At 57.6% G+C, this 14,904-nt stretch overlaps 1 protein-coding gene across 1 annotated transcript; it reads right to left on the bottom strand.

Annotated features, from left to right (window-relative positions):
* Nucleotides 1-1,184: 1,184 nt before the first annotated feature.
* UBE2I (ubiquitin conjugating enzyme E2 I) lies at nt 1,185-10,867 on the bottom strand. Its single transcript, XM_046666721.1, has 6 exons — nt 10,791-10,867; nt 10,549-10,632; nt 9,277-9,349; nt 4,951-5,060; nt 4,732-4,811; nt 1,185-1,808 (listed from the first exon to the last, which is right to left on the bottom strand). The coding sequence occupies exons 1-6, from the start codon at nt 10,854-10,856 to the stop codon at nt 1,745-1,747; spliced, it is 477 nt and encodes a 158-aa protein (XP_046522677.1). The 5' UTR covers nt 10,857-10,867; the 3' UTR covers nt 1,185-1,744.
* Between the last annotated feature and the right edge of the window lie 4,037 nt (nt 10,868-14,904).

Here is a 14,904-nt window from a genome sequence, read left to right as displayed (position 1 = left end):
ACCCCCGTAAGGCCCTCTGTGTTAGAAATAAATCATGGACATCCAACCGAGAGCTCAGCAACCGACACACGTCCCGCTGAGCAAGGGACAAGGCACAGGGACCTTGGGGCCACCAGGTGCTGACAGCTGAGGGCTGCAGGTTCCTGGGGCAAGCCAAGGACCACCAGCCCTCTCGCCCCTTTGGGGGTTACCACCCTCCTCATTCGGGGTGGAGCCACAGGCCACTCAGTTCTGACAATAAGGGTCCTCAGGGTGGGAGGGTGAGGCCAACTGGTGCAGGCTGGCTCCAGGCCTCCGGTCTGGCCAGCACTGTGCTTCTGGTACCTGAACGAAGGCCAGGTACCCGCCTCACCAAGGCTGGGATGTGGGACACTGGGCCTGTCCCCCTCTGCTACTTCCTGTCTCCATATGGCACCTCCCTGCTGAGCCGGGCCCCAGGCCCACTTCCCACCAGAGCAGCCAGCAGCTCTGGGAGGCTTGCAGTGGGCTCGGGGTCCGGGCCACTTTCTGAGGACAGTGGCTTCTGTGGGCAGCCCAAGATCAGAATGGTTCAAGAAAGAGGAAGAGTGTGTGGACAGTGGCCCTCACAGCTGCTTTCAGGGTGTCCTAGCGCCAGGGACCACCCGCGCCAAGGGGTGGAGGCTGACGGGGTGAGCATGGGAAGGCTGTGGCCACGACATGCAGAGGCCCGAGGGCAGCCACTGAGGCCTGGGCCAGCAACGCACTGCCAGACAGGAGGAGGCCGCATGCCCCACCCATGGGGAAGGCGCCATTGCAGTGGCCCAGCCACCTCCAGGGGCCTGCGCTGGGCACTGAGGGCGAGCTGCTTGGACATGGTCCTCACGGCCTCGACCTGGCCTGGATTTAGGCACCTCATCCTCCTAAATGCCCGGGCGCTCTTTGGGTCTCGACACCAACTCCATCGTGACTAGATCTGCACTCTCTAGCACCCTACGGCCCAAAGACTCTGGCGGGGGACAGAAACCCTGGACACACACCGTCTCTGTACACAGCATTATTTACAAAGGACCAGGACGAGCGCAACGCAGGGCCTGGGCGCACCCAAAGTGCAGACAGTGAGCCGTGCTCAGGCCGAGGCTGGTGCTCTGCAGGGCCTGCAGCCGAGCAGGGAGGGCCGGGCAGCCTGGCCACCTCCTCACACTTAATGATGATAATGCAACAAAAACCTTTATATAAACAGTTTATTTACTCTAAACAGCAACACAGACAAACGCCATATAAACACAAAGGAAGTGATGCGGAGACGAGGCGCTGGCTGACTTTGGATCTGGGGCTCGTAAGCAACACAACCCGGGTTCTGCAGAGAGAACGGTGCGGCGGGAGGGCCAGGCGGGGTCCTTCCTCATGCAGCCAGCTGGGGCCGCGCAGCTGACCGGGAGAAGCATGCCGCGTCCGCGAGCGGGCACCGAGCGCTGGCGGCTCGTCGAAGTATAAAAGTTTATAATTTTACAGCAGTTGAAATACTGACATCAATATTAAAATAAAAGCAAGTTTTACATAACAATCAAAAATACAAAAGACTGAAGGAAGAGACCCTGTATGAAAATCTGGGCAATTCAGCGAGTCGAGAACTGTGTACCAGTGGCGGAAATGGAAAATGGCGCCCGTCCAACCCTCCCCCGGTGACTAGTAATTGTACAGAGCAACGTTAGATTTGCAAAAAGGTTGTAAACAAGTTCTTGCCAAACCAATCCCTTCCTTTTAGATGCCGCGAGGTCGCTGCTTATGAGGGTGCAAACTTCTTGGCCTGTGCTCGAACTCTCTTCTCGTATTCCACTCTGTTTTGGCTGAGGGGTCAAGAGAGAGACACGTTAGAAGGGGCAGCGGCCCACGGGGCCTGCACCGGGAAGCCCGCAGCCAGACAGTGTCCCCTGCCTGGCAGGCCCCGGGGTCCCGGGTGCAGAGACGACAGAGGCTGCCTGCCGGGTGGCGCCTCGGCCCAGTAGGGCCTGGGCGACAGGCCTGCGCTGTGGGCGCCGTTGAGGTGCAGCCTGGCTGGAAGTCCACTTGTGTAACCAGTGACCAGGGGCTTCCTCTTTAAGTTTCAAACAGCATCGTTTGGGAAAGAAGGTAGATCGCTCGGCACTATCCTTTGCTTCAAAGTAGACACAAACTTCTGGTATTTTCCCCGTAGGGCTCTTGGTCCTGAGCGCCAGGTGCGGAGGTCGGGCAGGACCTCGGGTGGGACACCAGCATGAAAAGTGCCACCTGGGAAAAGGGGGCCGAAGGGGCAGCATGCGCTGCCCAGGCTGGGGGGGAAGAGGCAGACGGGATGGCAGCAAACATGCCACTGGGGGATCAGGGTGACTGCAAACAACGGGACACGATGACATTTAGGGACAGCGCTCCTTGCTGCGGCGGGTCAGGGTCTCGGCCAGCACCTCAGGGCTGGTGTGGAACCTCCTCGGAGCCCAGGCTCCCAACAAGCACGCGGCCTCTCGGAGCGGGGCTCCCAGCCCTCGGCACAGCCGTCACCTGCGGCCTGGGAACGGGGCTGTGGGACAAAGGGCCACCGTAGGATTTCCGTCAGCTCCACCCCAGCACCGACGACGGCTCTGTGCCCCAGGACCCTCCTCGCCGGGAGAGGCTGGAAACCTGCCCGAGCGTGCCCTGTGCCGGCACAGCGCCAAGGCGCACACTAGCCCCGGGAGGCCAGTGTCAGCACGACGCCCGGCCCCTCTGGGGAGCGAAGGCCACAGGAGTAGCGTCGGCCACCGGGCCATGCTGCGGACAGTCTGTGCGCAACCCAGCTCCCTCTGAGGGAAGCTTCCGGAAGGGGCCGTGTCAGACATGAGGCCCCAGGGCAGACGGCAGTTGGATGGAGGGCTCTGGAAGGAGCAAGCAGGAGGAGCAGAGGCAGCCAAGTGCGGTGCTGCCGTTTACCAAGTCAGGCTGGGGACGGGCCGCTGGGGCACCTGGCAGTGTGGGACACGGCCTGCGACCTTCCAGAAACGCGAGAAAAGAGATCTGAACTCTTCAAGCATGTTTCACAGAAGGGGCTTTAAAGTGGATGCTCACATGAAGATGGTCCCAGCCCTGAGCGAGGCTGGAGCTGCACAACCGACAGCTGGGCATACGGCGCCACAGGAGTGCCATCAAACCCACAGAAAACTCAGGACAGCCCAGCACGAGGGCATCACGTCCACACCCGATGCACACCGGGGCCGGCACGCTCTCTGAAGGTCAGAGGGGACGCTTGCAGCTTTGCAGGCCTCGTGCTCTCCGCCCAACGGCTGAGCTCAGACAGTGTAGACCCAGCAGCCTTATTTACAAAGCAGCACGGGCCACCGGGCCCACTGCAGACAGATGTTGTGGCAGAAACCACATAGCACCCAGCCCAAGGGTCAAGGGAGGAGAGTGGCTGGTGTGCAGCAGCCATGGGGCACGCACAGATTGAAGCGGAGCTCCACCATCACTGACAGCCGTGCCCCGCTGGCTGGGGGTCTCACAGAGGAGACTGAAGTCTGAAGTGGGGGCAGCCAGGTAGAAGGCGGGACTTGCTGTGGGTGCCGGGGGTGCAGGCACATGAACTTGGCCCCTGCCCAGGAACGTCTTGCCACCTTAGCCACCAGGGGGCGGACCTGACCAACACCTGGGTTGGGCTCAGGGACCCCAAGCCACGGGGGCCGGGGGCTGGAGGTGCTCCATCTCCTGCACCCTGGCACTGCTCCTCTCAGCTGGACTCAGGGCGCTTGCGTGCCCGCTGCTCAGAATGGCCCGAGGACAGTTCCAGCCTCAGCGCTCACCCGCTGACCAGCTCCAATGCCAGAAACACCCTCGTGGAAGGAACAGGCCCTACCACCCTCTCCCCTGTGGATCTGCCCCCTGGAACCCAGGTTCCTGAATGTGGGCAGATTGAATAGCGGGGCTCAGAGTCCCCAAGCTGGTGTAAGGCCCCCACCAGACCAGCCCAGGAGGCTGGCCACAGGGCCAGGGTCATCCCCACTGTCCACTCAGCCAAGCGCACAGTGCCAGCTTTAACCAGCGTTCACCTCAGTTGCACCAGGCCATCCTCCTTCAGTATGGACAGTGGACGCGGGACCACAGGACTCACCTGGCCACCGCAGTGTCACGCATGACAGGGCTGGGACGTGAAGTGGATGCCCAGCTCCTGGGTGGGGATGTCACAGCAACTGGGTGACCAAGAGCAAGCCAGGAGTGCCACACCCCGCTGGACCACGCCCATGGGAGACACCACACCCAGGTGGACCAGGAAGAGGAGCAGAGGGGGCCGTGGTCTGGGGTCCCTGGGAGAGCCAGGTTGTTGGACACACCTCCTACGCTCACTGAGGCACCGGATTTGCCTGGCCATAGCTCATCAAGGGGCCAAGTGGCCAACAGGAGCCCATGTCCCCTGACCTCTGTGCCTCCTGCACGCCCCTCGATGACACTCCTGCCACATCAGCTCTGGCCACCCGTTCCTGCCACCACAGGCCCCCTGCGCACGCAGCTCCAACTGCCGACACAGCCTGCCCTGGCCGCTTCCTCCTCGGATGCCTCCCCTTCGCAGTGCTGACCCCGGCTGCCACCCACGTGAGCTCGAGTCTCAGGGCCTCCCTCCCTCCCAGGCTGCCAGGAGCGGCAAGGACTGTCCCCCAACTCATAGCTTGCCCGCCGCTCCCCTCTTACGGGCAGCCTTGACCGGACTTCCAGGAAAGGCCGTGCAAGCTGATGAGAGGTCGTGGCAAGCAGGACGAGACCGCTACTAACCAGTAAATTGTGTAGGCCTCTGCTTGAGCTGGATCTTGGATATTTGGTTCATTTAGAAGTTCCTGTATTCCTAGTAAGATCTGTGTGAAAGACATAAACAAGGCACGGGGGAGGTCAGCAGTGTGAAGGGCACAGTTCCAGGACGTCGGCCTCAGATACTGACGACCACAGTCCTCTGGTCCCGGAGGAGGATCGAGGCCAGCCCCTGGCGCTACGTACCTGCTTAATCGTGATGGCTGGCCGCCAGTCCTTGTCTTCCTCGAGGATGGACAGGCACACCGTGCCCGAAGGGTACACATTTGGGTGGAACAATGGTGGTTCAAATTTGCCTGGACCACAGAGAAGAAAGAAAACATGTTTTCCGCGGCAGCTGTTGTCCTAAGAATCATGCCTTCCCCAACAATGCCCCATCCCCTCTGCTGGGCACCTTTCTGGTCACCAGACATTTGGCCAAGAACTATTAAGAGTAAAACCAATGTGGCCACAAGGTGGGAGGAGGTGAGAGTGGTACAAGCGTGCGCCCTTCTGACGGTGTGAAGCCACGTCCCTCCCCAGGATCCTGCCCCAGGATGGCAGGCAGCTGGAGCACGGGGCCCCAGGACGGCCTCCCCGACATCCCCCCAGCCGGCCTGGACTCAGCAAGATGAGGAGGGGCTGCCGCAGCCGTGGAGGAAGCTCCTGGGCACAGTCACACCCTTTCCATGTAAGCGGCCACTTCCAAAGCAGGCCACCCTGCTTCAAAAACAGAAGCTCTTAGGATCTCTTGCATTCTTTTTTTTTTTTTAAAGTTTATTTTCTTTTTAAAACATGAATACATGTAGGGGCTGGCCGAGTGGTTGAGTTCACATGCTCTGCTTTGGTGGCCCAGGGTTTCACTAGTTCGATCCTGGGCGTGGACCTGGCACGGCTCATCAGGTCATGCTGAGGTTGCGTCCCACGTGGCAGAGCCAGAAGGACCTACAACTAGAATATACAACTATGGCCTAGGGGGCTTTTGGGGGGGAAGAAGAAGAAGAAGAAAGAAGGATCGGCAAGAGATGTTAGCCCAGAGCCAATCTTAAGGAAAAAAAAGAATACATGTAGAAAATTTGAAAATATGAAAGAGCAAGAAAAAAATTGCCATTAGCCCCACCCAGAGACTGTTAACCACAGCTGACATATTAGTACATTTCCCACCTTTTATGTGGGTACTTTTCCCTTTATTTTTAAACATTAAGTTATACTAGAAAAGTGCAGCAAATCTAGCACAACTTGACCAACTACCAAAAAGCGAACACACCCACTAACACCAACGGCTTCCCGGAAAACTCCCCAGACACCGCCCACTCCGCTCACCCTTGTCCCAACCTACAACCCCAGCGAGGACTCCTCGGCTGCACAAACGGACTTGCACAAGGACTCCTTGCTCTGCTCTCGTGGGTCACACGTGTCGCTGCAAGTGCTGTGGTCACTCACTCCGGCTGCTGCACGGGCGTCCACTGGGCGAGTGGGCGCCCCACAGGCTTGGCCAGCACACGGCAGGCACACACGTGCGCTATTACGAACAAAGCTGTGAAGGTTCCTACGTGTGAATTCTGGGGCACGTGCATGTCTAGGTGAAAACGCTGGGTCACAGGTGTCTGCAGCACTTGAGCAGACACTGCCGGTTTCCACAGCGGCTCTACCAACTTACACCCCACCAGCAGGGGCTGAGTTCCCACTGCTTCACAACTCTGCCTACACCCGGTGGTGTCGGTCAGGAGCTTCAGCCACCAAAGTTCGATGAACAGTGGCTGCCTCTCGTGGTTCTAATATGCATTTCCTTTCATTCATGCACCGCACCTGCTCCTTCATTGGAGAAGTTCTTGTTCAAGTCTCTTCACATTTTCCCACTGAGTTGTCTGTTGTTGATCTGTAGGGGCTCTTTATATATTCTGGATACAAGCCCTGTATCAGTTAAATGCCTTGCGAATATCTTCTCCAACTCTGAATTTGCCTTTTGCTCTTTTAATTGTACTTTTTGATGAACATAAGTTCCTAATTTAATCTGACTTATCTTGTTTCTTATCCTGAAAAGTGCACGAAGGATGAATACCCGCATCCACCAAGCCCCCCATCCCCACTTCCAGTCACCCGCTGGCTTCCCTCTATCCAAGAAGGTCACCCTCCTGACCTCCAACACTGCCCATCACATGGCCTGCTGGCCTTCAAGAGGAATCCGGCACGAACTCCTTTGCTGGCTCCCCACTCAACATCAGTTCAGGAGATTCACTGCTGCCGTGCGTCCCTGGACGTCCTTCCTCCTTGCTGCTGCAGACCCGCCATCTATTTACCCAGTCTACTGTTAACGGACACTCACACTGTCTCCAGCTTTTGGCCACTACAGACGGGGCTGTCCCAAATATCCTTGCCTGTGCCTTCTGGTGAGCACGTGGATGCACTTCTACTGAATGTTTACTTGAGTGGAAGAGCCAAGGCCCGGGGGAGGAAAAACTTTAGCTTTGGTAGACACAGTAGATGGCTTTCTAAGGGAAATTTTCAAAATTTGCACGCTCTCCAGCAAGCACCTGAGGTGCGCTGCCCTGCGCCATCCCCCCGCCCCGGTGGCCTGCTCATCCACTCTGCAATCATAATCTGGGACTCTCTGGTGAGAAGCTGGGCTTCTTTTCCTATGCCGACTGGCCAAGAGGAGAGCTTCTTTTGTGAAGGGCCTGTTCAATCTAATGATTGTTTGCCTTTTTCTTACTGATTTGTAGATGCTCTTGATATATTCAGGATAAATACTGATGTGTTTACACAATCTTCTCTCTTCTTCACTCTCACTGGTGTCTTTTGGTGGGAGATGGTCTTAATTCCAATGTAGTCCAATTGATCAGTTTTCCCCTATGGGGGAAAAAGCACTTTCTGTACTTCCCTGGTTAAGAAATCTTTGGCTACCCAGGTCATGAAGATATCCTCCCGCCTTCCTCTAAAAGCTGTACTGTTCCACCTTTCCATTGGGCACCACGACTCGTCTGCAAGGCTTTTGTCTATGGCAGAAGACAGAGATGGAGTTCTCTTTCTCCACGGGATACTCCGTTGACCTAGTCCATCTGTTAGAGTACCACCTTCTCCCCTGCACCACAGGATCACCTGTGTCACACACCAGGCCACCACACACCTGTGGTGCTTCTGGACTCCGCTCTGCAGATCTGCACCTTGAGGACCGTGCCTCTGGAGCAGGTCTCCATCTGGTTTACGCCTTGCCCGTCCTGCTACCGGGTCTGGGTACTCATTAGCCAACGAGCCTCACAGCCCTTCCCTCCTGGAACCCCAAAGGCCACAGCTATTCTCAACACTCTGCATTTCCTGTATTTTAGAGTTTGCGTGACAACTTCCTCAAAAACCTGCTTGGATCTGACAGGGATGACAATGAACCTGCAGAGCGGCTTGGAGAGACCTGGCGTCTTCACAACACCGTGTCCTCCGACCTGTAACCGTGGCCCACACCGCCAGGCATTCAGGCTTGCCTCACCTTCTTTCAGGAGCCTTTCTCAGTTTTTAGTATAGAGCTCTTGAACGTCTTTTGCTGGATTTATTCCAAGGTATGTGATATGATTGTAAATGGTTTACTTTGAAATCTTTTACGTATCGCAATTATGCAAGAATACATTTCATATATTAATCTTTCATCCAGCAACCTTACTAAGCGGACTGAGAGGAAGGCCACCCGGTCTCAGTCCTCCTGCCCCACCCTTCTTTTCCTTGCCTTGCTGTGTCTGCTTGGAACCCCGATACAACACTGAGCAGAAGTGACGAGAGGAGCCACAATTCATCTGATTTTTCTCTTAATTAAACAAAGAAAGAAAGTTCTCCTGGGAGACGCCACTGTGATGGAAACACGCCCCTGCCACTTGAATCCCGAGCAGGAGGGCAGACCTCGACAGAGGCTCCCTCACCAGTGCCACAGGCTGGGGAGTGGTAACTCACTTAACTGACCCGCTGTGGACAGTCTATGTGGATTTCCAGCTGCAGAAGGTAAGGGATTCGGGGCCCTGCCCCTCCTGAGATTTGCTGAGCTGCGTCAGGACGGGCTGACAGCAGCACCATTTCCAACACGGCTCGGCCTTTCCAGCCTGCTCCCTTCTCTGGGGGCTTCCATGCCCCTCCGTCCAGGCTGCACATGCAGTTCTAACAGACAACAGATGGGCTGGTGCAGGTCAGGGCAAACCAAACCCTCTAAGGGTGACACTCTGGACGGCGGTCCTTCTGCAAGTCTGTCCCTCCCCAGGCTGAGACGCGGTGGCACCTCGTCCCCGACGGGCACCGAGGGCCAGGAGCTTGGCAGTGGATCAGAGCCGGGATCTGAGAGATTAGCCTGTTAAGTGCACCTCCCACCGCTGGGGCTAGAAACAGACTTGAATCCACAGCCAGTGCAGGGATCACAGGCTTGGAGCCGCCCCCTGGAGCAGAGCGTGACAAAAGCCACACCCCAGGAGGCCTGGGCTCTCTGAGGAGGACTTCACATCTGAGCCGGAACGTGGCTAACTAAGGCAGACTGACTTTCTACGACCTTGGTCTACTCACATTTTGGTGGTGAGGACGGATAATCGTCTTTGAAAAGCATCCGTAGCTTAAACAGTCCTCCTTCCCACGGCGTCTGTGGGAGAGAAAACTGCGATTAGGGGCGCTGCTGGCTGGGCCCGGGAGCAGGAGGGGCTCGCTTCTGCGGCAGAGCCCCCTGGACTGCGAGGACCCCACAGAGGAGAGCAGCCCAAGTGTCCCCACCAACAGGACTCTGGGGACCTTAGTGTGAGCTGGAACGTGTGCTCCTTTGGGAGGGGCAGGGCAGGAGCTGGGATTCTGAGAAAACAGGCCCCTGGAGGGCTGGCCCCTCTGACTCTGGGGTGGGGTGAGGACTTGAGTGAACTCAGTGTGTACCTGTTCCCCTAAAGTGGCTGCTTTAGAGTGACATTCTGGGAGGCCCCTCCCTCAGGTCCCACCTGTTCCCAGGCAGCCTCCCAGTACCACAATCCAACACGCCCTGGGAGGGAGGCGGCAACAGCACACCTGCCTTGCCCTAAGACGAGGGGCCAAGAATGGGCTTAGCAAAGGCAGGGTGCACACTGGGCCTCAGCAGAGCCTCAGACGAAGGGTAAAGCCAACCGCATCACCTCACGGACAAAGGCAGTCCTAATCCCACGGCTTAGTGCAGGGGGAGGAGACTGCCAGGAAGCACTGAGGCTGAGCTTGCATGATGTCACAACAGACCATGGGTGGGGGGAGTGAGGTGCTGAGGCCTCCAGTGTAACCCAGGCACCTTGGGGGCATCCTCCTTCCTTTGGAGTCACCTGGAAAGAGCTGTATGTGGGCTCATGGGGGACTCTCACACTCAAGTGCGCCGGTCCTAACTGGCCCAGGCACCCTCGGGGGAGCTGAGGAGGCAACCCCGGGGGGAGGACTGGCCAGTGCGTGGAGGACACGGCGCCCCAGGCAGCCATCTCAGGATGTGCAGCTGCCCCAGGCTCAGACGCCCCCACAGGAGCACCACTGCGTCTGGGCTGCTGCAGCCCCAGCACACCCTGCAGGCCCAGCCCGGAGCCCCGCGGGGCTCCTCCAGATCCTTCTCCACCCCACCCCCAAGGCTCCTGTGGTCCCAAGAGGTAGCAGGTGCTGCGTGGGAGCAATACCTCCCCATACCTGAGGGGGTCACATATCACCCTAACCTTGTCCCCCCATCTTACGTCCCCCAGGGTCCGCATGACCATCGTGAATGTCACACACACTCGAACCTCTGTTGCTCTGTCCTGCTGCTTGAAACCAACAAGCGGTGGGAGCGTGTGGCCGCGGGTCTCTTACCCCTTTCTTTCCTGGAATGGCGCACTCCCAGTTCATGAGGTTCATTGTGCCGTCGGGGTTTTTTGTTGGGACAGCCACAAAACCCTGGGAGAAAACCACCACACAGCATATCAACCACGGTGTCTCATTCTACCCACCCAGGGTACGAGCCTGTGGCCCACCACCCACCCGCACAGAGGCAATGGCCCCAGGCTGGCAGGCCTCGTCTGCTGTGCTACGCGCAGAAATAAAGCTTTCCTTACAAACGGGTGGTCTTTTCTCCAAGCTTTCCTCTCCTGGGCGAGTCTGCTGAGGGCGATCCCCGACATATTCAAAGTCCCTGGAAGAGAGGGCAGAGTGTGCGATGAGAAAGGGCACACCTGGCTCCCTCGGTCCTTTCACCCCACACCCGGCCCCACCCTCCTCCCGCAGGGGGTTCACCAGGGAAGAGGCAGCCGGCTACTCCTGAGCCCTGGGCCTGCCGGAACAGCTCCGTGTGGGGCGCCTTGTCTGCCTGCCTCCCACCCCCAGGGCTCCATGGCACACGCCGTGGCCTCTGTTTCATGGTGACAGAGGTTCAGAGAAGCGAAGCCACACAGCTGCTAGGTGCTGTGCGGGGAGGGGACACCGAGCTCTTCCAGCAGACACCTGCCCATCTGGCCCGCCCTCTTCAGCCACACGTGGCAGTGGGCTAGAGGGACAGGGATCCCAATGCTGTCATCAGACTCCGCAGAACGGCAGAGACAAGGTAGGGACATCCAGAGCACTGGCCCGAGACCCAGGAGGGGCAGTCATGGAGCGCTCCCTGCTGCTAGTGCAGGGATGTGGGGGTGCTATCAGGCCCCCAGCTTAGAATCAGGGGCTCAGAATTCAGATTCGGGTCGAGTCAGGAAGATAACCCTTATCCCTGAAAGGCCACCCAGCGGAAAAGTGCCCCAGGGCAGAGAGTTGTGGCCAAGTGCAGAGATGGCTCCCCGCCCCAGCATCCAACAGACCCAATTGTCACCAGGGCCCCAGGCTCCTTTCTCCGCCCCCTCCACCTTCACGTCCCACAGCCTCACCCTAGGACCTGCTGGCACCCCACAAACAATGAACGGATCAAGGCCTGTCTCCTATTTACTTTGGGAAAGTCAATGAAAGGGGGAACAGGCTAGCATGGAGTGCCGTGCACAAGCGGAAGACACCTCCGAGGGCCCGGCCCACCTGCCCCCCAGTGCACCGTGGGAGGGGTGCTCACACGCCCGTCATTCCTGGATGTCAGGCTCCTCCTACCATGGCCCCTGCCCCCTGGGACTAGAGACCCTCGAGGCTTGGTGCCTTCAGCCGTTCAAATCAGTGGCCCGGAGCCCTCAGCCTGCGCCGTCTTGAGCTTCCTGCAGGTGAAGCAGCATCTCGGGGGCCACTTACCCAGCAGCACACAGCAGACCCTCAGAAGTCATAAAACTTGCCCAAGAATCAGACCCTGTGTTTGCTGATCTTCAAAGTCCATGGAAACACTGAAGATACCCGCTGGAGGCCCCTCCGCCCCCCACTCCCCTCCTGTAACTACTCCCGCGGCCTCCCCAGTGCCGCGCAGGCTGACCCACAACTGCCTCAGCAGTCCCACCGCACCTTCTCCCCGCCACCCCCCCACCTGGCCGTCCTGCCCCCAAGCCCCAGACAACACAAACAGTCCCCGTTTGTGCAGGAGGGGTGAGGTCAACAGTTCAGCAGCAGACCAGACGGGCCAGCCCTCCACCCCTGCAGTACAGCCACTCCCAGTGTGGTCCTGGGCAGGCGCATCACCCGGGTGCCCCCTCCCAGGAACTCCGGGCAGGGTCTGCGTTCTGGGCAGTCTCAGATGACTGTTTTCCCAAGAAGCCGGCAAAGTGGAAAGGGGGGGTTTGGGATTGCCATCGCAGCGCCACCAAGAGCCCAGGGCTCAGCCAGCTGGGCAAGTTACTACAAACCCCAGACCAGGCGGATGTGCTGGATTTTCAAGAAATGTGTACACCTATGTCGTCATGAGAAAGTGATAGTCAAAAATCAAAGGCCTCCAGTCGGGAAGCAGGGCTGTCATGCGACAAGAGACAGATGAACCAACTCAGGGCCCGGCCCCCAGCTCCATGCTCTGACCCCAGAATGCACCTTTTAAAAGACTCTGACCTTACCCGACCTCGAGATTAGTACAAAGTAGGTAATGCCAAGCTTCGACCCAACTGAATTTCTCTTCGCCACCACCCATCCCAGAATTCTGCTCTGCCCACGTCCCACGGGGTGTGACGCGACCACTGAAGCTCACACCCACCCGGGGTCTCCTTCCCTGGAGGGCACGTCTGTCTGGAATACCCAGTTCTTCCTGCAACACAAAATCAGGAGCCAGCAGCCGGGAAGCAGACAAGCACTGCCACCGGGAGTTCACGAGAGTAAGTCCCGTGCTGGGAAACGCTGGGTGCCTGGAGGTCCACAGCAGGACCATGGGATGGCGACACACTGGGGATATGGAGGCACCCTGGTTTCAAATGGTGGCTGGGTAGGCCACTCGAGCCCAGACTGCAGAAATCAGGCAGGATGGTCAGGAACAGACGAGCCGCGTGGGCCAGGGGGGGCGGGGAGCCTGGGCACTGACCATGAGGGCCTGGTAAGCCACTGTGAGGACCCGGTCTTGCATAGCAAGGTGGGAAGCTGGCAAGGTCCAGGGCGGAGGAGAGCCCCAGCTGGCTTGTCTTTAAGGATCTCTCTGGGATGACTAGCTGCGAGGCCAGAGGCTACGGCTGAACGTCCTGCATTTGTACAAGTTTCTCAAACCCGTCACTTCAACCAGTTCTGCCAAATGAAAGGACCCAGCTTCATCGCCATCCCCAACGGCAACACCCCTCCTTTGGAGGCTTGAGGGCTCAGCACATACTAGCCCCCAAAGTCCTCCTGCCCCCTGCCCGCTAGCTTCCCCCACCGGAGGGGCACACACAGAATGGTCTCTGCAGCAGGTCCCTCACCCCCAGCCACGGCAAAGCAGACAGTACGGGCTGGCAGCCCAGCCCTGCGGCACTAATGAACACAGAAGTTCAGCAACCAATACAAGCAGTTGTGGAAGTGAGATGCAAGATCCTACACAAGTCTGAGCTGGGACAGCATCAAAAAGACCGGCTCCATCACCAGGACAAAGAGCCACAGGTGCACACCTGCACCGTCCCAGGCCTAGGTGTGGTCCCAAGAGGATGCTTCCACTCCCACTGGCCTCCTGGTGTCCAGGAGAAAGTAGCCAATTTGTTACATTTTAATTACAACACAGAAACACTCCTTCAGAATCCCACTTAAAATGCAATCTTCTTCCCCAACTAACAGGGGCACTTAAGGAGCAGTTAAGTGTCCCCAGAGAATTCAGAGCAACAAAGCTACAAAATGCAAAGATAAAGGTCTTCAGGCAAAGCAGCGGCGTCTGCCCTCCACCGCACTCTAGGGCCCCCAGGGTGGGCTGTACTTAAACTGCTCTTCTCAAATCACGCTCTGCTGGCTGACAGCACAGACCTCAGAGCTACTTACTGGCTGCATGAGGGCGGTAAGGTGCTCATCTACCCCAACCTCAACTTTTCCATCTGTAAAACAGGTGACGGACTATGACCTCACAGGTTTGCCCACGATGAAACTGATACTGGATTCAAAGCCCTGGAAGGGCCTTTCCTACCCAAACTCGAACTCCCCCAAGGGAGATTCCAAGGGGAAGGCTCTCACTTCTCCTGACCCCAGCACCCTGCAGGTCTCCTCTTCTTTCCAGACATACCTCCCAGGACCCCGAGCTGTTTCTGAAGCAAAGTCCCAAACCCCAAGACTCACCAGTCAAAAGCACAACAGCATGCAGACTTCACCCCTAAGCCACCCCAAAAGGCGGCAAGCAAATCAGCACAAACTTAGAACCCATGTCCCTTTTCTGTCGGATAGGTCCTCAACCCAGAGGCTGTGTTTCCTTAATAGCAAGAAACACGAGAGTAACACTCTTTACAAGGAAACAAACAAATAGCCAACTTTGCAAATACAGTAACAGTAACTTTGCAAACTGAGGAACTAAGCCTATTTTCAAATCATACAACCCAAACCAGCTAATACAGTGATTCCGGGGCGACGACAGGCCGGGACGGTGAACGCAGCTAATCATCCCCTCCCTTCCTCCTACTCACGTAACTACCAGTTCCAACCTCCGCTCAACTGGTACAAAGCAACCTCCGAAAGAAAACTCTCCCTCGAGTGAAGCGCCCATGTTCAGTGTCCCACCAACTGCAGGTGGAGCTCTTCAGAGGCGCAAGAAAACTCACGCTTGTTGTGATTTTCAGACATCAGACACCCCCACCCCACCCCCCCGAGCCAGCGATTCTGCCATCCAAGACTTTTAACTCCCGGTGC

This window comes from Equus quagga, chromosome 7 (assembly GCF_021613505.1).
Source record: "Equus quagga isolate Etosha38 chromosome 7, UCLA_HA_Equagga_1.0, whole genome shotgun sequence".
Lineage (NCBI taxonomy): Eukaryota > Metazoa > Chordata > Mammalia > Perissodactyla > Equidae > Equus > Equus quagga.
Note: the sequence above shows the minus strand (reverse complement) of the source record. Positions and strands in the feature narration are given on the sequence as shown.